The sequence below is a fragment of the Rana temporaria genome, chromosome 10 (genome assembly GCF_905171775.1).
Source record: "Rana temporaria chromosome 10, aRanTem1.1, whole genome shotgun sequence".
Taxonomy (NCBI): domain Eukaryota; kingdom Metazoa; phylum Chordata; class Amphibia; order Anura; family Ranidae; genus Rana; species Rana temporaria.
In genome coordinates, this window is record NC_053498.1 from 85,040,750 (window position 1) to 85,066,420 (window position 25,671).

Genomic DNA, 25,671 nt, shown 5'->3' on the forward strand with positions numbered 1-25,671 from the left:
GGAATGTTATAACCCCTTTAGATTTTTTTTTCCCTTCACTTGTCCCACAGCCAAACAGGAAGTAAGAGGAAATCCCTGAAAATTAAGGGAATTCCTTGGGGACCCTCGAGTCACCAAAACTATTGTCCACATTGGAAGATTTCCCCTTTACCGCTTTTCTGGGGACAACCCAAACTTTTAGATATTTATTTTACTTTCATTCTCAAGGATAATGGTAAACAGGACAATTAGAGAGAGTGAATCTCTTTAACGGGGGCACAGACCGCAATAAAACCTGACAAGCATTCTAATCCCTCTCCACACTATCCAAAACTAAAAAAAGTTTTGGCTTTAGTTATACTTTAAAGTTATGTATAATTTTAAATGCAAGCAGTGCAAGTACCTGAGTTTGGCTTGGTATCAGAGCTCTGAGGAAGTGGCTTATCTCCCAAAATGCTTCAGATTTCCAACCACAGCAATATGGACATCACCTATACTGGAGGTTGTAGCTGTGACTTGACATGCTTTCATCTCCCTATGTTTGTCAGTATGTTTTTTGGCATTTAAAAAAAATGTAAATGGTGTTGGTGGAAATTCACTAGATGTTTGCTCCCTTCTATGTTTCTTTACACTACTGCTGTTCAATCACAGGGAACACAAGTGACCTAGCCTGATGGCGTAACTCCTGCTAAGAAAAGTCAGGTCACCAACCTTGTGGTAGGGCTGTGGTAGTTTCAGCACTGGATAGATAGAGATACACATTCTTTAGCAGTTAAAATGCCTCCCTTATATATATTTTATCTTTGGATTTAACTGTTTGCCTAGCGTTTATTGGAACATACTAGGGTTGTTTGCAAAGTGTGTGACACACACACTAAGAAAACACGTGTGTATTTCTACCAACCATTAAAAAAAATAATTGTCTTTATTTTATTTTTATTTTTTGTGCCCTTAATCTAGCCGTTTATCCAATGGCTTAATCCAGCCATCAATCCAATTAATTTTCACCATCAGAGTATAGTCTTATTTATTTCTGAATATTTTCTTCTAGGTTAGCGGAACAATGCTTAATACAGGGCGACATGTTATCTTTCGCCTGGACAAGCATAATCCAGTTAACATCTCAGGTGGTCCCCTGTTATATAACCATCGCCTTGAAGAGATCATGATGCACTTTGGAAGTGAAAACGGGATCGGTTCAGAACATCTTATGAACAAGGAATCAGCAGCTGGGGAGGTGAGTACAGGAGAAGGATAATACGATCTGTATGATCTGATCTATTAACACAATTACCACCCAAGAGCTTCTATGATACAGAAATAATGCAAAATAATAAAATAACACAGCAATGCATGAACAAATCAATATAAGGCATTTCTGTATTCCAGTAATGTTTTTACATTACTCGATTACTTTACTGTTATAAAAAAAACTAAGAAACATAAATATCAATGACTAAGTGAAATTGCAAATAAGAAACAATACAAATACAAGGGTGACAAGAATTTTTAGATGATTTCTGCTGTCATGTCGGCACCACCAAGCTTAAATTGGAGGTTCACCCAAATAACATCTATATAAGACCAAATTATTTATACTTCTAATATGTACAGTAGGCATTTTTTTTTTTAGGCTGTACATACCTTATAATCTATATTTGCAATCCGGCTTTCGGGTACTCACTCCCGCGGGAGTAGGCGTTTCCAAACTGAGCCGCAATGTAATTTGGGAGTTCGCACAGATGATTGATGTCCTTCAGAAAATGTTCCTCCCGGCGGATAAGGCCCCCCCCCCCGTATTGCGTAGGCGCATCACGAGAGTCACAGGGTTTTCCAAAAGTAGCCGAACATGTAGAGCCGCGAGTTAGCTCTACACGGCGCCTGCGCACCGAATAGGAGCCGTGTAGAGCTGACTGCGCAGGCGCCGTATAGAGCCAAATCGCAGCTCTACATGTTCGGCTCCTTTCGGAAACTCATAGGTCTTGTTATAGCTGAAACTCCTGCCTCTCTTCTTGCAGTGCAGGTATTTTATCCTCTTTAGCTTTTAATGTCTGTACTTTGTCACTGTGTCCTTTTCTTCATGCTTTAGGTTCAGTCTGTCTTCTTTTCTCTCTCTATGGCACTTTAACCCTTGAAGAAATCCAACCTATTTGACCCTTGGAGAACTCCAGCCTCCTTCACAAATTCAACTGACCCCCACTCTCTCCTTTGCTTTTAATCTTTCTACTTCCAGCCCTATTAGATTTTTTCACATCACTGATGTATCTCATCTTTGTCCTTCCCTTTTCCTTCTTTGGCCCTCCCTCTTTCTTTATATTTCCTTATACATCTGATGTATGATCTCCTGGTTGCTCATTCTCCACTTGTTCCTACTTTATATTATGTGTCACGCACTGGTAGAATCCTAATGGATATTACACTTTTTGTACTTGCAATACAGAATCACACTTGATCCTCATTATAGCCGGCTTACAGGTTGAGCAAGTTAAATGGGGTTCTTCTTCCATTTAAGTTAATTATAATGAGAAAAGATACATTGTATGGTAACACATTACCTATGATCTTAAATTAGGTGATCCAGCTATATTGTTTAGTTGCTTGTTTTCCTTGGGTCGTCTGTTGCAACAGATCTTGTTTGTTTTTCTAAAACAAGAACTCTGATGGCTGAAGTGCAGAAATGATCCATCTGATCAACAGAAGAACAAGAGAAAGTCAGTGCTTTTTGTTTACTGAGTTTATCAAGTTAGGTTTGAATATTTAGTCTGTTATAACCCCGTTAAGGACTTAAAAATCTGATTATAAGGCATAAAATAATATAATTAGTCATATGGATCAGTATTTCAAAGTGCATACAGCAACTAAATCACACAACTAAAATTCAGTCACCTCCACTGGAACAAGAAGCAATTGAAGCAGCCTCATGGGACAGGACAGTAGCACATGCTCCAAATCAGTTTCACCATGAACAGTTGCCACCATTTTTCTATTTCATTTGTTTAAATTAGAGGGTGCGAGTAATCGCATTTTGTAGTATAATCAAGAAACTTATAGTGATTTTTTGGCCTGTGATTCTTTGTTTGGGGCCTTGCGCAAAGAAATCAACGACAGCCTTGACATTTGTCAAAAAATAAAAGTTGTGAATACTTTTTCAGACAGAGACTTTATACAGGCATGGGCAGGAATAAAAGTTTGCCCAATTTTCTTTTGCTGGTATTAAAGAGCATTTGAGCCTCAAAAGTGAAGGCTATCTTACAAGGGGCATCTAGAAATGTTAGTTGTTCCTTTCTCAGGTGAGTTGGGGCAAACTTTGGCGAAGTCACCACTGTTCACTGTTGTGCTACTCTTCTGTACTTGAAGGCCTGCAGTGCAAATAATCACTCTGTTCCTGCTTCATTCATCCTGTGTCTTTGTGAATAATGTCCCACTAGTTGTCAGATCATCAGTCTGTAGGGGGAGCTCTGCTTCTTCAAAGATGGCTGCTTCCACACCAGTCCTTTGTTCCCTGCTTGCCTTTTCTGGGCACAACTTCCACAGCTCAGGTCCTGGTAAAACATAGACAATATTGTTCAATTACAGTAAAACTGTCAAGACACTGAAACAATACATAATTAAACTAAATTACAATAACAACACTGCACTATACTGTAAACCACACTACATTTGTTAAAGCTGTAAATCAGAAGCACAGCCTTTAAAGAGTTTGTTAACCCCCCCAAAAAATCAGATCCTGGTCCCTTAAAACAGATTAAAGAGCACAGTACTTGTGCTGTGTAATCTGCCCCCTCTAAACTGTAAAACCTCCCTGAACCTGCCACTTCCTGTATCCACCTCTCTAGACTGACCAGAAATATTCGGGCTGCCGAGCCCTGACCACCGTGGTCAGAGTGCATCCCTCCTTCATGCTCAACCTGCTCTCAGCTCTCCTCTTTCCCTCTCATCCCCTCCTCCTTGCCTGCCAGCTCCCTCTCTGTGTCTCTGTCTCCACCCCCCACTATTATTAAAAATAGAAAACCTACAATGGTCACTACCAGCCCCTTTATTAGAGCCTGGCATACCATGTAAGTCATTTCTAAAAACAAGTCTTGTAAATACCTATTAAGAGTGATCTTACAGCCCTGAGACAAAGCTTCTGGGGGAGGCCACGTGATCTCCCCAGCTGATGTCAGAGGGAGCTCTCAGACAATTGTCCTGGAAATTGGTGTGCCAAACCTTGGTAGGGAGTCCACTACTTCCATGAAGAGTACAAGGGTCTTTCTCTGCACTATGCTGGTAAGTAACTGGATTTTCTGTTCAGGTTGTGATTGCTTGCTCAAGAAATATAACTGTAAAATGTTATACACCTTTTGTTTTACTACACCTGGAATATATTTAGCTGATTTATGCTAAACATTCCATTGGGTTTTTAAAGGCCAACATTAACCAGAACTTTCTGTTTAGTCACCAGGACAGGTAAGGTGTATCTATTTCTCTCATAGTGACAGAGAAAACAACTTTTTTTTTTGTAGCGTATTAGGACTTAGAACTTCTATATATTGCTATGTGTGTCTCTGTTGAGTCTCCTTTGAGAAAATTCCTCAAAATTTTTAGGTAGCAAAAAGTGAGGTAAAAATCTTCTCAAAAGGGACATATACAGCATAAAAAAAACCATAATAGGTGCTGCGCAAACTGTTGGTGCAATATAAATATTGTTAAATAATAATATTATGATATATTCAAAACCAATTTGCAAGTGTTCAACACTGTAATGCCGCATACACACCATCACTTTATGTGATGAAAAAAAACGACATTTTCTGTGAAGTAAAAAACGACGTTTTTGAAACTTCAATTTTCAGACGAAGTTGCCTACACACCATCGTTTTTTTCACAATGTTCTAGCAAAGCGAGGTTATGTTCACCACGTTTTTCCATTGAAGCTCGCTTCATAACTAGCTTCTGGGCATGCGCGGGTGTAAAAACTTCGTTTTAAACTACGTTTTTTGCTACACACGGTCAATTTCTGTGAAGTAAAAAAAGACGTTTTGAAAAACGACACATAAAATTTAACCATGCTTCAATTTTTTTTGTCGTTTTTTACAAGACATAAAACAACGTTTTCCCCCACACACGGTCATGTAAAGTGACGTTTTTAAAACGTCGTTTTTTTTCATCACATAAAGTGATGGTGTGTACGCGGCATAAGGCAAACCATAAGCAGCGTGGATGGAGCAAACTGCATTGCTATCTATTGTATTCGGTCACATCATCCATAGTTGTCTAAATAATCAAACAGTGACTGCATCTGATAGTATGCAGTCACTGACACTGTCTGACCAGCAATTTTTCACTTCTCTTAAGCTCTTAAGCTTTGTCAAATCAATTTTATTCAGTTGGGTGGTGCAGACAGATTCAGCAGGAATCAATGGAAATTCAAACTGTGTATGGCTAACATTAGTTAAGAACCTTATATGTAAACACATCTTCTACAATACAGTCTGTCCTGAGTTTATAATCTGTGACTTGGCATAATAAGGATGGCCATGAATATTAGAGGGTGGTTGAACATGCAGGCATGAAAGTCTAATGAACACTGCAGATGATTCTGTAAACTGATTGTCTAGACCAGTGGTTCTCAACCTCAGTCCTCAAGTACCCCAAACAGGCCGTTTTTGGGAATGTCTGTTAGATAAAATAACTGTCCAAAATACCAAGCCCTTGACTCTGATGTACAGCACCTGTGCAAGACAAGGTAAAACCTGCACACATGGCCTGTTGTTGGGTATTTGAGGACTGGGGTTGAGAACCACTGGTCTAGACAGATCTGCCCACACCCTTCCAATCTATATTTGTATAGGGGTAATTTGAGTTTAGTGGAGTCATTTTAACCTTCTTGTAAGTGGCAGATAAATATTAGGCTACTAATGCCTCGTTTCCACTGAGTGGAACGGTTCGGGTCGGTACAGTTTGGAACGGTTAGAATGTTCCGGTCTATTCAGGTGAGCATTTCAACTGCAAGTCGGACCGTCAGGGGCCATACAGGGTTTCGAAAAAATGCGTGTCCACCAATCAGTGGAATGTATTGTATCTCCACCCTAACCGAACCGTTCCATTTTCTATGACCCCACATCTGAAGCAGGACCCAGAATGGTGCGGTACGATTCGGTTTTATGGCACACTTTCATAATGGAAACACCCAAAATAGCGCACCGTACCGAACTGTACCGATACGCTCAGTGGAAACGAGGCATTACATACACGATGTGTAATATCAGTTGTATCTGCACATAGAGATACAAACATTGTTTCTTTTTACACTTATCTATAACCTTAACCATTAAACCTTGTTAGCAGCCAAATGGACCACAGTTGTAGCAGTCCATTGATTTCCCCCGTCAGAAAAATCATGAAACCCAGCTGCAGAAATTCTACACCAAGATTAAGGTCCTGTTTGTTGCCTAGAGATGGAAGCAGATTATAGATACATAAGAAAACACTCATGAGACTTCACATGGAGTAAAAAGAAAACCTAATAAATTCTTATTTTTTTTAGAACAAGCCATTTCTTTTATTACATAGATATAATTTTAATATGTTAATATTTTATGCTGCATTTATTTACTTGTAACCTACAGCTTTGCCTGTACTTATCTCTTTCTAGGAAGAGCTTTAACCGGGTATTTAATCATTCCCATAGTAACATATTAAACAGAAGGTGTTTTAGAAGTGCTCATCATGCAATGCAACTGTTATCTTAATGAACTAACTGCAGATAACAATTATGCTTCATTTAGCACATGGTATTAACAATCCTATGCAGGTAGTTAGTTCTTCTTCTATGAGGAACATCTGCAGAATGAGAGTATTTGAAAGCATGCTGCTTTCATTAAAGGGAAAGGCTATCCAATTTGGCTGCAGAAAAATGCTAGTGAGTGAAAACACCTCCTGCTGCCTTATATCGTTTGAGGACTCCAATCACGACATTTCTCTGCAGGATATTTTAAGGCTGGTTTACCAAAGAAATTGACAATATTCACACAATAAAACTGTATGATTATTCTCTTCAATTATCCAGTCATGTAAAATGCAAATTCCGGATTATTTTTTTCATCTCTTCACAATTGTATAACTTAGGCCTTATACACACACTACTATTTTTTTTTCCGCTCAAACTAGTGGGCTGAAAAAAAATAGCTTACAGCTCAGGTTGGAGCTACTGTACTAACAATCCGATGTTAGTGTTAGCAATCTCCCCTGCTGTTCTATTGTTTGTTGACAGGGGGAGAATACTCCAGTCGGCGCTCTCAGTCATTGGCTGAGAGCGCTGATCGTGAGCCTGTCAGCAGACCTTTTTCAGTTATGACCCTTCGACAAAGCTGGCTTTTATTGAACCAACCAATGCTGCCCGACATTCGGCCCATATGTCTCAAGACATCCATGTGGTCCATAGGATCGGTGTGAAAGTGGTAACCTCAGCCTGGACTCCAACTAGGCTATGTCCCCAACACTTTTCGCTCTGCCCCTCAGGGCTTAGTCATGGGGCACGTGGGTATAAGGCTTTAAGGGAATATTAAGGGTATATTCAGACAGTTTATTGTGGGAAGATTCAAAACTCTTTTAGCAAACCATTTTTGTATGCCTTGCAAGCCATGTCTTCCAACTAAATTGCAACAGAGGAGTCTCAGTAGACCTTCAGCAATCTCAATTATGCACCAGGAAGAAAAATACATTGGGTTCCCCTCTGTAAGTTGGTTTAACTGCAGATCTTTTCACCCAATTAACTGTGTGTATGTATGTTTATATTGAGTAGCAGGGGATCTTAAAGTGGAAATTCTTACGATGGAAAAAAAATCCAATGGGAAATTCTTCTCTGTGGAATTCCATCACAAATCCACGCATGCTCAGAATCAAGTCGACGCATGCTCGGAAGCATTGAACTTAATTTTTCTTGGCTCGTCGTAGTGTTTTACGTCACTGCGTTTTGGACGATTGGAATTTAGTCTGACATTGTGTAGGCAAGACTGATGGAAGTCAGCTTCATCGGAATTCAGACGGAGAATTTCATCGGATTTTATTCCATCAGAATTTCCAATCGTGTGTATGCGGCATAAGAGGCATTATTTTTGTTCCAAAATAAAATTGAAGTCAAGACTAGCAAGAATTTGTATAAAAGTTAGCTCAGTCACAGTGTTTACCACTAGCGATTAAGTAGCAATTGATTACTAAACAGATGGAACAAATTACTTCCTATGTAGTGAGGCCAGGGATACACAGGCAATTAAATCACTTTGATACTGAGGAATATAACAGCTTGTTGATTGGCACCTCAGTCGAATCATATTGATTGGGGGGGGGGGGCAAACAACTGGTTAAATCAATTAGCAAAATAATTTAATCACCTTTACCTATATTTCATAAGAACAAAATAGTAATGATTATTCACACATTTTTGGAGCAATGTGTGATCATGTTTGTCCAATCGCTACTGCATGCCACGTGTGGATTTATCGCCATAAGAGCCATTTGTGGCATCTGTGCAGTAAAACATTCTTGTTCTTAGCATATCAATAATAGCATGATCGAGCTACTAAATAGCTTTGGATTCTGAGCACCTAAAAAAAAAACATAGCCAAGGTGGAAATTAAATTTAAGCACAAACAAAAAGATAATGTCATTTTTCTCTGTTCAAATTTTTTATTGCGGAAAAAGGACACAGAGTACAGTAACAGACAATTTTGGTTGGATCAAATAAAGGGTATGTCATGGTACATCATGGATAACATAAATACAGTCATAGCAACAGAACTTCCAAAACAAAGACAACATATGTCATTACGGAACAGTATAAGGTAAGGTGTCGTAATGAAAGTGACTGTGAACATAACAATAGGTGGCACATAAAATGTGTATTCATAAGGGAAATCGCTCCAATCCAGTAACAATGTAGAACAAAAACCTATACTCTGTAGGTCTAGGAAAAGGAGACCGTAGGCTAAATCTAGGCAGTAAAATATTTTAAACAAGGAGAAAAGAGAATCTAGAGAAAGGAGAAATGTAGATGGAAAGATAAAAGAGAGGAAACATAGAGTGAAGAGGAAAGAAGAAAAGGGATGAGAAAGAGTGTCGGCAGGATCGCACGGATCCCCGGAAGGTCACAGTTTCAAACTAAGAGGTCTTCTCAATACTTATGGTGTGAGTAGGGTAGTGTCAAATTCCGGGGGAAATTTTATTTTTCTATAATATGTATTAATGAAACTAACAATCCATGGGTATCACATAGTAGGAGAGCATTGAGTATATCTGATTACAGAAATAGAAAATGTGTAGGTGGGAGGGGGCATTCTACCTATAGGATTTTTTTTAAAAGATAGATTCAACCTGAATCTATCAGTGGACTCTAAGGGCCAGATTCACAGAGAAAATACGCCGGAGTATCTACTGATACTCCGGCGTATTTTCAAATTTGCTGCGTCGTATCTTTATTTGTAATTCACAAAAAAGATACAACGGCTTTTGGCTAAGATCCGACAGGCGTACGGCTTCGTACGCCTTTGGATCCTGGGTGTTATTTTCCGGTGGCCGCTGGGTGGAGTTTGCATCGTTTTCCAGCGTCGGGTATGCAAATTAGCTGATTACGACGATCCACGAAGATACACGCGTTCGTCGCAATCTCTTACATCGTCGCTAGTCGGTTTTTCCCGTCGCAAACTTAGGCCTGCTTTTTCATGGCTTACATTTAGAACAGCCATGTTAAAGTATGGCCGTCGTTCCCGCGTCGAATTTCAATATTTTTTTTTGACGTAAGACGTCCGGGAATACGAAACGACGTAACGCACGTCGCCGTTCAAAAAATACGTCGGGGCGCCGTAATTTCGCGCAAAGCACTTCGGGAAATTTTCACACAGAGCTCCTAATTTAAATGGTACACGCCCCATTTGAATTAGGCGGGCTTGCGCCGGACGCCTTTACGTTACACCGCCGTAAGTTTACACGCAAGTGCTTGGTGAATCAGGCACTTGCTCTGAAAACTTGCGGCAGTGTAATGTAAAGGGCATATGTTACGCCGCCGCAGATATATGTGAATCTGGCCCTAAATACTTTGATTATACTCAATCTTTTTAAAACGATTCCACAAGGAGCCCCTTCCTGTTCATTATATTCTGGCTGTGCTCCCCTCACTTTGCATACAAGACATGCTTCACGTGGGTTTATGACGCAGGGCAGTGGTGTCCTCTGGCCCATGGTAGATCTTCTATATATTCTGTACAATGGAAGAGATCATGGTAAATGTACAATGAGTTATCACCAGTTTGCATTGAACAAATTTACTTAAATGAATGTATTATCACAAGAATAATTCTAAGCATTGTTTCCTACAGTCTTTATTTCTCATGCTGGTTTAAATGTCACTGTTCTTCCCTTTCCTTTCTTTTTTCCATGTACCTATTAATCTGTGCTTGTCCATGCCTGATCTCCCTTGTTCCTATTTATCCAACTTGTTTCTTTGTAACTATGACCTCTGACTTTCTGTCTTCTCTTTAGTTACTGACCTTGTGAGATACTATTCTCTTATTACAGGTACAGCTGATTCATTATAACCAGGATCTGTACAGTAATGTCAGCGAGGCTTCCCGCAACCCCAATGGCCTGGCTATAATCTCTTTGTTCGTGAATGTGAGTTCTGTGTTTTCCTACACTGCATTCAAACTTTGGTCATTTCTTTTAGTAAAAAGGAAAGATTTGTTTCCAACTTTTATTAGAAATGTATATTTTTGTGCTATTTATCACTTACAATGTCATACTAAAGTCCGGTCAAAATCTAACAAGCTTAAAGTGAAACTTCTCTCCCAACCAACATTGGTTATTTTAAATGCTGTTGGCTTTAGTACATATAAAGTATATCATATTTACTTGTTTTTAAAAATATTTTTACTTTTTTTTCAGTTACTTCCTGGTTTCTTGCCTAGGCAAATTATGTCATACATCCCATAATTCTTCAGGAGGGGAGGAGAGGAGGAGGGGTTTTCCAAGTAAAGCACACTCTCCTGCATGCATGCTTGAGCTAAGGGCAGATGGTTTCAGGGAAGCTGGAAATGCTAGGGTGTTTGTTTTTTTAAAGTGATTTCTCAACCAAATTAAGCATAGACACATGGATGGATGGGGGGGTTTGTTTTGAATATTAAAAATTCATTAAATAGTGTTTTTTGTTTGTGGTGCTCAGATGCAGCGCAGATTCACTTTAACCTCCTAAACGGTATTCCCGAGTCTGGCTCGGGGGGGGGAATTTCAGCACCAATATCAGTAAACCCGAGCCAGACTCGGGATTGCATCGCAGGATACAGGCAGGGAGTTACTTACCTTGTCCCTGGATCCTGCAATGTCTCCCTGCTGTGTGATCGAGCTGCCTCCTCGCTCGATTCACACAGTGCCGAGTGCCGCCGAGCTCCGTTCCCTGCGACGTTACGACGCACGGTGTCTGAGATCGGCGCCAAATTCAAAAAAGTTAAAACACAGTACACATACAGTATACTGTAATCTTACAGATTATAGTACTGTATAAAATAAATACACACCCCCTTTGTCCCTAGTGGTCTGTCCAGTGCCCTGCATGCAGTTTTATATTATAACTACTGTTTTTTTCTGCTGGAGATTGTCCATAGCAACCAAAAAGTGTCCCTTTATGTCAAAAGTGCTTTTAGACCAGCTAGAAAACAGCGATAATAGATTAGAATCACTTGCAGAATTGAGTTATCCTAAGAATTGCAGGCCTACAATATAAAACGCCAAATTTTCATGGAAAATAATGGTACCGCTTTCAGCACTTAAAATCTGAAAGAATCATACCGCCAGGGAGGTTAAGGCTGGGTTTAGTGCTGACGTTGGACAGTGTTAAAGAGAGTGTACCAGACACTATCAGCTAAGACAACTGCAGTCAGCAACTCTGCTGGGAAGCCATAGTCCAATCTAAATAACGTGTCCGGGTTTCAGGCAGCCTGAAACCCGAACACATGATTCCAAACCTGAACTGTACAGGTGGCAACCCAAATTCTAAGCCATATGCTAATTACCCTGTAAATGACAGATGTTTATACTTACCTAATCTAAGGGTGCACTGGTCTGGTCCTGTGATCAGCTCCCAGCATCAGCTTCAGTGAAGAGGAGGGACAGTGAACAACAGATGATCCATAGAAAGTCTGTGGGTGACATCACCACCCAGGTTCTCTACAAACCTTTTTTCTGCTCTCTTCTCTACAATGAAGCCAGCTACTGTGGAGATCATGAGGCTGGACCACAGCGCCCTTAGATTAGGTGAGTATACACATCTTTTCTTTACAGGGTAGATAGAATTGTGCTTAGAATGGGGATGGGAGCAGTACCCGGACAAGGTCATCTGGAGCCCAGATTGAACATGCTAAATTGTGCCCCCCCCCCCCCAAGATGTATGAGCATTATGTGTCATCAAAAATCCCCTCCCCCCCAAAAAATCCCCCCTTCCTAGCACAAATCAACTAACCCTCAAATATTACTTTTTCTAGCACAAACCCCTCATATCCCCCATGCTAGCACACCTCCCCAAATTTCCCCATCTAGAACAATTCTTACTTCCTGCCACCCCACCAAATTCCCCCCTCCCAACACAAATCCCCTCCCCCCAATCTCCTTGTGGTGTCCCCCGAACCTCACATAAAACCAGTGTGCAGGGCAACAGCCCCTCCTGCTTACCCCTTGCCCCGGCCCTGGGTGGGAATAGGTTTAAAGGGGTTGTAAACCCTCCTGTTTTTTCACCTTAATGCATCCTATGTTTTACTTACCTGAGCCCTGGAAAGTCCAGCTTTGAGAACGTGCTGGGTCTTTGCCTGGGGTTCTCTTCATTGGATAGATTGATAGCAGCGCAGCCATTGGCTCCCGCTGCTGTCAATCAAATACAATGATGTGGGTGCCAGGGGGCAGGGCCAAGTCCTGCATTCAGCAGCTATGGATTCCAAATGCTGGACTCAGGAGCATGCCCGCACGGTAACCTCCTTGGGAGAGCGCTTCCCAGAGTTGGTTATCTGATGTGAGAAAGAGCTGAGAGAGTCGCCGGGGGACCTCAGAAAACTGCGTTCGGGGCCACACTGTGCAAAATGAGCTGCGCAGTGGAGGTAAGTATGACATGTTTGTTATTAAAAAAATAAATAATTAAATCTATAGTGTCACGTTAAGCTTAGATTTTGACCAAACTTCTACTCTTAGTGATGTAATAAAACAAAAAAAACTATTTAACAAACTGGACTATCCAAATGTTTCTAGGATGTGTGTAAAATGTATAATATACGATAAACAAATCTTATCAACACATACAGAATATTCACACGTTATAAAACTATTTCTGTTTATGGTTTTTAAAGTGGTTTTAAACCCAAAAGCAATCATTAATTATTTTACAGCTTAACAATTTGTAGATGTGATGGCTGTAATAGTTTTCTTTTTAGACTTTCTGTCTTTTATTTTATTTTATTTTTTATTTATCTGGCCAGTTAGTCTGTTTTTCAACATAACAAACTGTCATGAAGATGTAGCAGTTAAAGGGCTGAGACAAATCATTTAACACTAACAGGGATGCTTACAATGATCAGAATATTCCCTGACAAGTGCTAGCTGGACCCACAAGTGATTTGTGAAGCTCTTGCTTTAATGACATGGTGACTTGTTTTAAAGACAATAAAAGCCATATTTTTTTTTTACTGCAAATATTCAGTGGTCATAAAGGTGTTCTAGAAAGATGCTTACATTGACTGCTTTTAGAGCATTAGAGGATTGCTGACAGAGAGTCAGCTTTTTCACTCAATGGACATAAGAATAGTAGGTTGGAATACTATTTCCCTTCACAGATAGAGTTGTTGATTATTTGTTATGACTTTTGGTAGTATTTCTTATATTATATATGCATATGGGATTGATCAGCCTACTGTTAATAACTTTATCAATGTGTACCAGTGAGGACCTAAGGTCAAATCGGGTTGTCATGCTTAGTGCATTCATGCTTAGCTTAGCAATGTTTAAAGCGGGGGTTCACCCTATCGACGGGAAATTTTTTATTTTTTTTATTTTACCTTAAAATCAGGCATTGTAGCGCGAGCTACAGTATGCCTGTCACAAATTTTTTACCGCCGTACTCACCTTGTAGTCGTCCATCGAAGATTCCGGGGAATGGGCGTGCCTATGGAGACGGAGGATGATTGACGGCCGGCTCTGGCGCGTCACGCTTCTCCGGAAATAGCCGAAATAGGCTCGGTCTTCACGACGCGTGCGCATAGCCTGTGCGCAGGCGCCGTGAAGAGCCGAGACCTACTCCGGCTGTCTTCGGGGAGAGTGACGTGCCAGGGCCGGCCGTCAATCATCCTCCCTCTCCATAGGCACGCCCATTCCCCGCGGGAGCCGGAATCTACGATGGACGACTACAAGGTGAGTACGGGGTTAAAAAAATCGGGACAGGCATACTGTAGCTCGCGCTACAATGCCTGTCTCGATGGTAAAATGTGTCAGGGGGGGGTGAACTACCGCTTTAAGCGTAACTGAAAATATTTATCACTTCTGATCGCAGTACTACTGCTGTCAATGCCCTTATCATTTTCTGACCATTGCCATCCTTGTTTAGGCATCACTGAGGGCCAGCATCCACAACTATTGGCGCTCAGGAAGTTGGATAAATAGGGCATTAGGCAGGGCTTAGCCAAGGAAAGCAGTCTGTGTAAGTGATAAAGTCCAACAATGATAGTACAGGTCTCTGGAGATGTAAAATCTGGTGCTTGACAGCTGCTGGTTTTAAAGAGAAACTCTGAAAGTACATAAAAACAGAAGAAAAGAGCAGCGTCAAGTGCAGCAGTATAAAAACATTTATTGGCAAATATAAATGAAGCAACTCACAGTGTTACAGGTATGCCAACGCATGTAGTACAGAAAGAGTTAATCTGCTCGATGGGGGGGATGTGCTGCCTGCAGTGTAGGTGTGGCCAGCCGTTGGTTTTCCGCAGCGCCTGTGGCTCCCAGCGCTTCCTGGACACTCGGGTGCACACAGAGCCGGCCACTGACATTACAGGTCAGTGGTGGAGCGGGCGGTGCGCACATTCGGAGCATGCATACAGATCAGACCCTACTGCTGGCCTCAACCCTTCTTACACTGACCAACAATGTAATGTGGGCCTTTACGAATGTACTGTTAGAATGGACTGTCAACTAGCCATCAATGTAAATGGGGTACATAAGACACCAATGAGCAATGAGGTCTGTGTCCACCAATGGTAAAGGGGCATTTATTTGGGGTGCCAAATGCCAGGTGCTGTAGACATATCAATTAAAAATGGGTGTCACCAAGTAGTGGGAACCCCATCAAAATGTTACTTGGGGGCCCTGTGATAAGGAGTTATGCTACTAATAGGCACAGTCAATTTCCTTGAGATCAAGCATTGCTTCTTTATGACAAAAGGTGCTGTTCACTGTGTATTGTAACACATCAGACGTATATTACTGATAGATAGGATAGATATGATGGGTAGTTAATATCAAGTCAAACCAATGTTCAGCACCAAATTCATAAAGAACCATCAAAAAAGTACCCAACTGATGCAGTTGCCCCTTTAAGTGGAAAAATTCAAATTTTACAGAAATAAATAAAACATAAAAAGTGTGGCGCTTACATACTACATATGTGAATAATAGATATCTCTATAGCATGAATAATGTTAATCACACCAATTATAAATACAAGACTAAATAGAAAAAAGACTAATGTGATGTTATTCTCAACACCAATAAATCAAGTCTTCAAAGTGACTCTTCAATTTAAACCGTGTCTTCAATACTGGTGCCCCACCCCCAAAAAAAAATGCACACTCACCAGAGATGTTTGACCGCTTTTTACAGGAAGGTCAAATCGACCATCACGTCCGGGTATAACATCACATCCGGGCAAAAGGCTGATAGCGAGGCTTGAAACACACACAGGCTTTTGACAGGGGCAGCAGAGCAGAGTTTACTCACACACACTGTATACACTGGTGCTGTTTTGAGGCTCACATACTGTACAAGTGAGTGTACTGTAACTATTGATGTTTTATCTATCCTCAAATTTTAATAAATACTGCACAATGAGATTATAAATCCTGTCTCCCGTTTGGCCATTATATGACTTTACTATTACTTAAATTGGAGGAAGATTGTGAAGTGTTATCCTAAGGTGCTAAGAGCTGTCAGAACCATTGACGTATCTCGGCATAGAGCCTACATATACCGTCAGAATGTTTATACTGAAATATAATATATTATTGTATTTATGGAAATATGTAAATCTGTGCTTTGGGAGATATACAATTTTCCTACAATACAAGATATCCAAAATTATTTTATCCGTGCTATTTTGAGGACAGGTAACACAAATGAATATTTAAAATATATATATTTATTAACTAAAGATATAGTGCAAAAATTTAAATCAGGTACAATTTGTGACAAAATAAACAATAGATATACTTCTACAATCAGAGATACATGATGGTTAAATGTTCAGATAATATTTATATTATATGACAAGGTAAATTCATAGCTCTTATTTAAATCATCCTGGTAATTAAAACCTGGTGACTTGTAATATAACCTTACCGGTATTTTCACAGACTCTAGTAATTAGCTTGTGTTTACCTTGACACTGTGTTATCTCTTCTCAATCCCAAACAAATCTCTTGCTTAATACTCCTTATATATGTGTACAGAGCAAATGTCATATTGTACACAAGCTCTGCAATGCAGACAAGCTTATTTTAAATTGAGAGAATTTATTTTCACAGACATCACTCTAAAACCATAGTACCATTGTTAGCATTTAGCTTTTTAAAGACAAACCTAATGTATGTATGTCTCCTAATATTTGGAATATAATTATTTCATACTGCAGTTAAAAATAAAATAATCCAAATTATTTTTGCCAAGTATATTTAAATGGTTTTAGTTATGTGTATGTAAAAACCTTCATTACCAAAAGGTAAATAAACAAAATTATACATTACCAGTATTTAAGAGTTCTTTCTGTTTGAGAAGTAAAAGTCCATCAGCCATCCTTTGTACTCTCTGCAATCACTTTTTATCTCCCCCGAAAAGTGGGTGTGTACTTTACTATCACATGACTGACGATGTCACATGACAATATGTTTTGATGGGTGACCATCTTGAACAATGCCAATATTAACCTGTAGGGGCGGTGGTGTAAAAGGAATAATTCCTAATTTTAGGGTCGTCCAGGGTCAGTAATAATTTATGATTCCCTTTGACCTCTAGCTTGGTATAGCCCCATTAATTGTTTTATATGTCAAACAATTGTCAGACATCCTGGCATTTCTAGTGAATTTGTGACTTGGGAATGTTTACATTTCATTAGCTTAGACTATTTGTTGAATTCCTAAGAAGAGTGGAATCCTTAGAAGTGTACTTTTAAGCAAAACCTTTGCTTCCCAAATACAAATTCTCAATTTCTCAATGTCACTTATATATATAATATCATATATATATATATATATATATATGTGTGTGCTTAACCAGTTATAATATATGAATTACTAATACACATATATTGTTAAGGCATTACAAAGAAACAATACTATTTAAGATATATAATATGATAGCTTATTGGTGGGTGAGCCCCCCTGGCCTCATTATACAAAGGCAATTCCAGTTGTTTTGTGTCATGCTGTGCAAGGCCTTTCATCTTGTTTATCTTAACAAGTGTCTAAAACCTTTGGAGTTATAACCTGGGAGATGGCACAGCCAGACATACAAGGCCAGATTCAAGAAGCAATTGCGCCTGTGTAACCATAGGTTACACAGCGCAATTGCTTACTTGCTCCGGCGTAGCGAATGCTCCTGATTCAGGAACATTGCTACGCCAACTGCAGCCTAAAATCTGCGTGGCAATATGCCACGCACATTTTAGGCTGCATTCTTGTGTTGGCCGCTAGGGGGCGCTTCCATTGTGATCTGTGTATAGTATGCAAATTGCATACTAACACCGATTCACAATGTTGTGCGAGCCCTGCGTACGCAAATTACGTAGTTTGCGTACGTTGGGTTTTGCGTAAGGTTTCACATCCTAATAGCAGGCGCAGCCAATGCTATAGGATACCCACGTTCCCGCGTTGCGATATTTAAAATCTACGTCGTTTGCATAAGTGAATCGTGAATGGCGCTGGACGCCATTCACGTTCACCTTGAAGCAAATGACGTCCTTGCGACGTCATTTGCCGCAATGCACATCGGGAAAGTTTCCCGACGGAGCATGCGCTCTACGCTCGGCGCAGGAGCACGCCTAATTTAAATGATTCCCGCCCCCGGCGGGATCATTTACATTGCGCGCGCTTACGCTGGGCAATTTTGCCGGCGCGCCCTCGCAATTTACGGAGCTACTGCTCCGTGAATTGAGGGAAGCGCAAAATATTTGCGGGGGCGCAGGGCAAAATCGTTGCCCTGTGCCTCCGCAAATAAATCGCAAATGTACCTGAATCTGGGCCATAGTCTCTTGTAAAGACATAAAGTCATTCTGGTAACAAGGCCTTATTCACAGGTTTTGAACTGTGGCTCAACCTAAGACACAAAATTGTGTCTCTTCTGCCAAATATATATACAGAATGAATATGGAAAACTATGAAAAGTATACAATGTACGACTTTATATGTATTCTTTTAACCCCAAATGTTCTGACAGAGCCTTTGAGGGCAAAAATCACAATTTGACCTACCTGTTATTTATAAATGGTGCGATTAACATTATTTATGCTATAGAGATATCTGTTATTCACATATGTAGTATGTAAGTGCCAATTTTATTATGATAGGTTGTTAGTGATACAAGCTTGCCCATCCCAAAAAGTACCTTCCTTTAGGGTAGGGCCTACACAATATTACACTTATACAAACTACTTGATATTAGTCATTGCTTTTCTAGTGTCGAATGCATGCTGTTACTTTACAACTTGTTTGTGGTTTACTCTTTTTATCTACCTGTGTGCATTTTACTGGTTTACATGCCCATCAGATAATGTACATCTGGATGTCCTGCACTAAAGGTGTGATGCAAGCCTTGGGTTTGCTCTACTGACAAAAGATGATAGACAGATGAACATACCAAAGTAAAAAATAGCACCATTAAGCAAGAACAGTCCAAAGTCCAAACAAAAGCAGAAGCATAGGGCATGTACAATCATATCATATAGGAAAAAAAAACACAAAAAAGCCAACGTAATGTATGACGATAAGGTAGTGCAAATCAAACAATAATATTTACATATGTTTTTAGACTAAGCTAGGGAGTCTTCTTATTTCACAAAATAAGTTTGCATGCCACATTGTACTTGGTTTTTCAAACATTAGCTCACAAAAAAGGTTTATATCTGAGCATTGTAAATGATCCTGCATACAGTACATCTGGTCTTCAGGGCAGAACACAGACACAGCAAATATTTCATATAAAAAAGTTACTCTTTAATAAAGACAAACGTAAGTGTAAATAGAGGCATACTGGTACAGCTTCAGTTGCCAAGGCAACAATCACATCCAGTTTGATGGTCAACTGATTTTTTTTAGATTTACACTACCTCAGGGTCTCTCTTTGTCCTGTGCTCAATGATTTCACCACATCTCACCTTTGATTTTGCCCTTTTGTTTATTCATCTTATGTTAAGTGGGTACACTATAAGTAAATCAGACCAAAGTTGTACAGCAAATTGGAACTGACGAAAGAGAATTCATACAAAAATATTACGAATATTCTCATATGACAAAGGCTTTTTTGTTGCTTATTGTTTCTGATCATGCACAGTCTTTCTTTTCTGACTTTTCTTGTACAAAAATCTCCCCATATTGTATTAGTCACTGTTACCCTCTTCTCCTACAGCAGTGGTTCTCAACCCTGTCCTCAAGTACCCCCAACAGGCCATGTTTTGGGAATTTCTTTTAGATAAAATAGCTGTCCAAAATACCAAGGCATTGACTCTGATTTAAAGCACCTGTGCAAGATAAAGGAAAACCTGCAAACATGGCCTGTTTGGGGTACTTGAGGACCAATGCCCTACAGTACACTGCCTGTCTCCTATGTTGGCTTTGCAAAAATCTACGCAAAGTCTGTATTATTATGTGCATCTGCACACTACTATTGTCTTCACTAGCCAAATGAAGAGACATTTATGGTTTGTCTCATGACTGCTTTAAGTTCTGACCCCCCCCCCCCCCCACACACACACACACACACACTTCCTGTTGAAATTGTGAACTTTTGCTTTATATTTAAGACACTGCATCATTCTCCATATCAAATATTTATTAGATGAGGCACACTACTGACTAAACCTTAATTTGTTATTTGGAATGTAAGCAAGTGAATGAGGCAGCCATGCTGATTCAGAGGAGTGATGGTATTGTTCTGTCGAGTGGGCTTGGTCAGGAAAGGATGCAACAATCATACAATCACTAAATAACTTTCCCTTTCTGTCAGTGTAAATAGAGCAGTTGTGTGACTGCCGTTTAATGCTGCCACCGGGAGGAGCCCATCATAGAACCAATGTGTCCTCTGCCATGGGATCTGAGCACCATTCTTGGGATAGCCTTTGTCTAGTTTTGACACAGCTCTCACACAATTTTGAGAGTTATTTTGGGATGCACAGATATGCTATAGATAGCACAATCTACCAATCTACATTATCAAAGAGCCACACAGTGGGTAGGTACAGGCGGGCTTCACAGTTTTGGGTAGTGCAGAGACATTTAGGGATGGATTCTTCCTCAGCCCTTCTACACTGAAGGGGTAAAGAAACCAAAGGTTCCCTTGTTGGACTGTCGTGCCCTGAATATCCACTGTGTGTAGATTGGTGAGAAGTTGCTAAGGAAGTACAGAGTTTTAAAGACTAAAAGTTTAAGGGAGGTATTGTGATTGGTTTCTTTAAATGGTGGCAAGGAAAAAAAAATTGTATCGGACGTTAAAAATGTCCTTTTATTACAACCATAGTACATTAAAACATTATAGACCCATATATGGCCATAAGACCAAATTGTTATTGCTGTACAATATTAGTGACCAATTACAATCCACAATGGTTCTAATACATGACTCAGTGCCTTCATGATTGTGCTACTCTTAGTTTCACATATTCGCTTCTTCAGGACACATTCGCTTCTTCAGGAAACATTTTTTTAAATGTTAGCATATCATGCAACAATCAGAAACATGTTCCTCAGCGAAAACTCCAAAGAGACAAATGATCAGCATTCTCTTGTTTACCTGATCTATGTAAATTAAAGATCCTGCGGTGCCAAATACCACCTGATCACTGCATAGTATTATTTTATGGAGTTAAGTCACAGAAGTGGACAGTGATCTTTTATCTATACAAACTCCTATTTCAATAGGTAGTATCTTGGAGACTCCAATGCCCACTTTATAGCCAGACATTCTTTCTCTAAGACAGCATATCAAGCCTCTCTGGAAAAACAATTTCCTGCTTATATAGAGCACTGTGTGCTTTTTCCCAGCAAATACCTGGTTTAGAATGGCTTCTAAACCATGTTCAGAAGCATATGTTCGGACGATAAAAGGCTTAGAAAAATGTGGGCTTTTCAGAATAGGGTCATCACAGAGAATGATTTTAATTTTGTGAAATATGTTTCACATTTTGCACTCCAGAAAACTTAATTGCTTTTTGCTCTTTTGAAAAATCTGTACTATATTCAGCCACATCTAGAAAATAATAAATGTATTTTGGTGCGAGGTGTCTTAGAATTTTGGATCGCTCTGACCTTTGCCATTTCAGGTTTTCACTTTACCATTGCCATTTCAGGTTTTCACTTTACCATTGCCTAAGTATCCCAAATATTCAACATGACTAAAGGTAAAAGCACACTTTGAGGGGTTAATTTAGTGTTGCTTCAGAAGAGCAGCGACAAGAAGAAAAAAGTGGATAAAAAGCAAAGAGAGAGATCCTTCTAATGCCCCGTACGCACGATCGGTTTTCCCATTCGAAAAAGTCAGATGAGAGCTTTTAGTCTGGAATCCTAATAGTGTGCATGCTACATCAGACTTTTTCCAACGAAAAAACTGCGGTAGATCTGAAATGAGGGGAAGCTCTGCTGATTTTACCATCCAATCATGTGCAAGCTAAAATGCTGTTTTTTATTTTCCTTGCATGCCCCCCTCTGATCTAAATCGACTGCACTTCCAAGTGTACTTGCAGTGCAAAGTGGATTTGCCTTTCGTAAATAACCCCCAGAGTGTTGTTTCTCTGCGGAGCTTCGTTCCTCTGTCATCAGCATGTCTCACTTCTGAGAAGTTTTCCTGACACATGAGTTAACATTTGTGATGGGGCAGAAGATAAGCAGGGAGCTTGTCTATTCAGAATACAGCTCTGTATGTTCCTTTGTTCCTCTGCCTATGTGGACTGTGGGGTGTGTATCCTTTTCCTCCAATCAGCTCTCACACAGTGTATAAGAGCTACATATAACTGCAGCTCTCCAAACCCTCCTCTGTACTCCTCAAGATGGTCAGATATCCAGTTTTTTTTTACTTATGTCTTTACAATTGTGCTCACTAAGTTTTTTTCTGCTGTCATCTTTTTAGCGAGCATATGTTTGCATAAAACATTTCATTTACTTTGCAGCAGAAGTAAGTGATACAATATAGCAAATGTGGCTCACTATGGAAGTAGAAAACCCTTGTTTATTATGGGTGGATTTGTTGGAAGTAGCATAGCATAGGAGACTATGAGCCCTACCCCAAATATTCACTACTGTGCAAGAGGTCAGGGACCAGTGTAGGTCTATCAGATGGTGCACCTAATCATTCAAAGCATGTTGCCTTCTCCTTCACACCTGCAGCTTCATAAAAAAGGACAAGTTTGAGGGGCAATCGAGAGACACTGTCACTGATGAGGCAAGGATGGTCAGTGAGTTAGGTGGATGTTTGCTGTTCTCTTAGGTTGCTGTGACAGCTGCAGGGAAGGAGCCTGAGCAAGCCCTACTTGTGCATGTAGTGTGTCTACTACACCATGAGACTCATCCAAGCCAAACTCAGGCCCTTCTACCAGAACCAGTAAGTAAGGACTTCCTGTACCCACCTATTATTGACCATGAGCATGTGTAACTGGTATCAGGAGCTTCAGGGCTTGATGTGGAAGTTATTAACCAGCACATTTTTGTCAATTGCTGTTTACCCTTTCTCAACCTATAGCTGCTAAAATATCTAAAAAAAAAAGAAGGTTCATGGGTGCTGCACATTTTGTCTCAGCCCTGGTATTTCTTGATTCAATTTGCACAAATGTTTTAGGAAAGGGACACACACAGACCACTGAAGAGACTAGATTTAGCTGAGAAGCAAACAGTACACATGCCCACTATTGACAATCTGAAAAACCTTTGCATTTGTGGTCAGCAGCCTACACATGTAGCATGTTATAAAATATAGCAATAAAAAGAAAAGTGCACAAATTTTTGTCTTGTGATATTATATTGGTTAGATATGGTAAGACAGAGAGATAGAGAGCAAAATATATTGCACATTTATACGTATGTGTGGATCTAGCGATAGATGGACAGGGAACAGAATGCACCTTAGGGTGGATAATTAGAGAAAACCAAGACATTGCAGTTACTATTGACCACCAATATACAGGTACTGTATGTTCGATTTCCTCTTTCTCTGGAAGCCTTAACAGGCTTAAATGTAAGAGTATAATATTCTCAGAAAAAAATGTAAAATTGCTTGCTTATTTTACAGCAGCATGGCAGCCCATGGGGAAATCATTTTATTGGCAGTATTTTAAATCCATTCCTGACACTGGCATTGAGGGACTTTGTCATAAAAGGTATACACAGACTTTGCAATAAAGCCAGTATGTGGACAATTTCTGTTTCCTTAGGAACATCCTTTTATAGTATTTGTTGTTATTGCTAGAAGATTAACACCTTCCAAAGCCAAAGGGTGTGAATGGAAACATTGTTAAGTCAACTTGGTATGGTCTACCTAGTGGAAAAACAAGGTAATTTTGGCAGCAAATAGCAGAAGAATCGTGATGACCCAAAAGTAGTTTTAAATCACTACATTTGATCCCATGGTGATAGCACTGCCTTATGATTTATCTGCTTTATTAGATAAATGTGTCTATAAGAAATTGCTTTCTTAGTGCTGTCGGATCTAAACTGCTCTTTATTAAAGGTACTTTTGACAGGTATGTATGAACCGTATAAGGTTTGGGACACACACTTATTATTTTATTTTTTATGTATGAACGTGTAAGTTACACTTTATTGTACTTGTAATATTGCCCACATATTTCTTCCTCCTTTTTGCACAATAGGTAGCTTTCCCAAAGAAATTGTTACCTGCCACTTGATTAGGAGTTTTTAGATTTTCAACTTGGAGGGGTCTCACAGTCCTCTTTTAAACATCAGTTACACTTCAATCACACTGTTGCTTACTGTACATTATTTGGTGGACTGAAGTTTATCCAGGTTGATACAATGGTTTTAAAAAAATATTCCTTGCACTTAATTGTTTCACAATACCTGATATTAGCCAGAAGCAATAAAGATATTTCACTAACTTTTTTAGCACTAACACTACTGTTTGTGTAGCGCTACCCCTGTAAGAGCCGCTGGATAGGATGGGTTATTTGCATTGACCTTGTCAAGCACCTCAGCCCCTCTGACACATCAGGTTGAGTGTACAAACATACAATTTAACAGGAAATTACTGAAAGTAATACATAGGATCTGTGGGGCTACCCCCACAGGAGCTGCTGGTAGATATGTCCAGTCCTGTGTCAGGCCTAAACCTCACTGACACCACCAGTATACCTCTCTGTAAACCTCAGCAGGCACACACGAATTAGACTTGCAGCTGTATAAATGGATAGCAGACTGTTAAACAAAACCATGAATACACAATTAACTTCACCCAATCTCCTACAGGGGCTTCAGATATCAGCATACACTGTGACCCGAAGGGCATACACAGTAACTCTCTGTATGAAATAAATCACCCCAAGTGACCAAACAAGGGTTAGAAAAAGGGTTAGAAAACATCAACTATGCCACTTTAGATTACTCAAACAAAGGGGCCTGAGAGATAAGAAGATTTAAAGTAGAACACAGATCTGCCCTCAGGATAAAGTGGTAAGAAGATAGTCTTTGAGATGAATCTTCTGCTGGCTATGTTGGGGCCTGTTGAAGACCTTGGTGTGCAGAGAAATGAAGATGTGTCTATAAACTGGGTGTTGTAGTATTGAAGCTAAACAGTTGGTCTTTCCAAAGGAGGGGAATCTTAAGGTGTTGATGAATACTTTAAAGCAGAGGCATACCCAATTGTAGAAGTGTGCACGATTGGAACAGTTTGAAAAACAGAACAGATCAAAAGTGCCTGAGTTAAAAACCAGGAGTTGGCTATCATCTGCTTCTGCTTGCAGATTTTTTTCCCCCTCTTTTTCTCTGACACTTTTTAAACAGCTTTTTTTCCTTTTCCTTTCTGCTAATTAAGGGGAGGGTTTAATTGTTCACAGGTGTGTGTTTGTTCACAGGTCTTCACAGGTGAGTATAAAGTTGCTGTACAAGCTCCCAGAGGAGCTGGCTCCCAATTGATGGTGGCTTCACATGTGGACTCTCTGATCAGAAGTGCATTCTTTGATCAAAAGTGCCTGAGTTAAAAACCAGG

The 25,671-nt window shown here is 39.8% G+C and overlaps 1 protein-coding gene across 2 annotated transcripts in view; it reads left to right on the forward strand.

Annotated features, from left to right (window-relative positions):
• Positions 1-25,671, forward strand: part of LOC120915267 (carbonic anhydrase-related protein 10-like) — a 519,204-nt gene that overhangs the window by 401,235 nt on the left and 92,298 nt on the right. The window contains exons 4-5 of one of the 2 annotated variants that reach the window (XM_040325644.1): positions 1,031-1,216; positions 10,534-10,629. In XM_040325644.1, coding sequence (XP_040181578.1) covers positions 1,031-1,216; positions 10,534-10,629 — 282 coding nt within the window. The remainder of the gene's footprint in view (positions 1-1,030; positions 1,217-10,533; positions 10,630-25,671) is intronic. The other variant, XM_040325646.1, reaches the window with a different exon arrangement.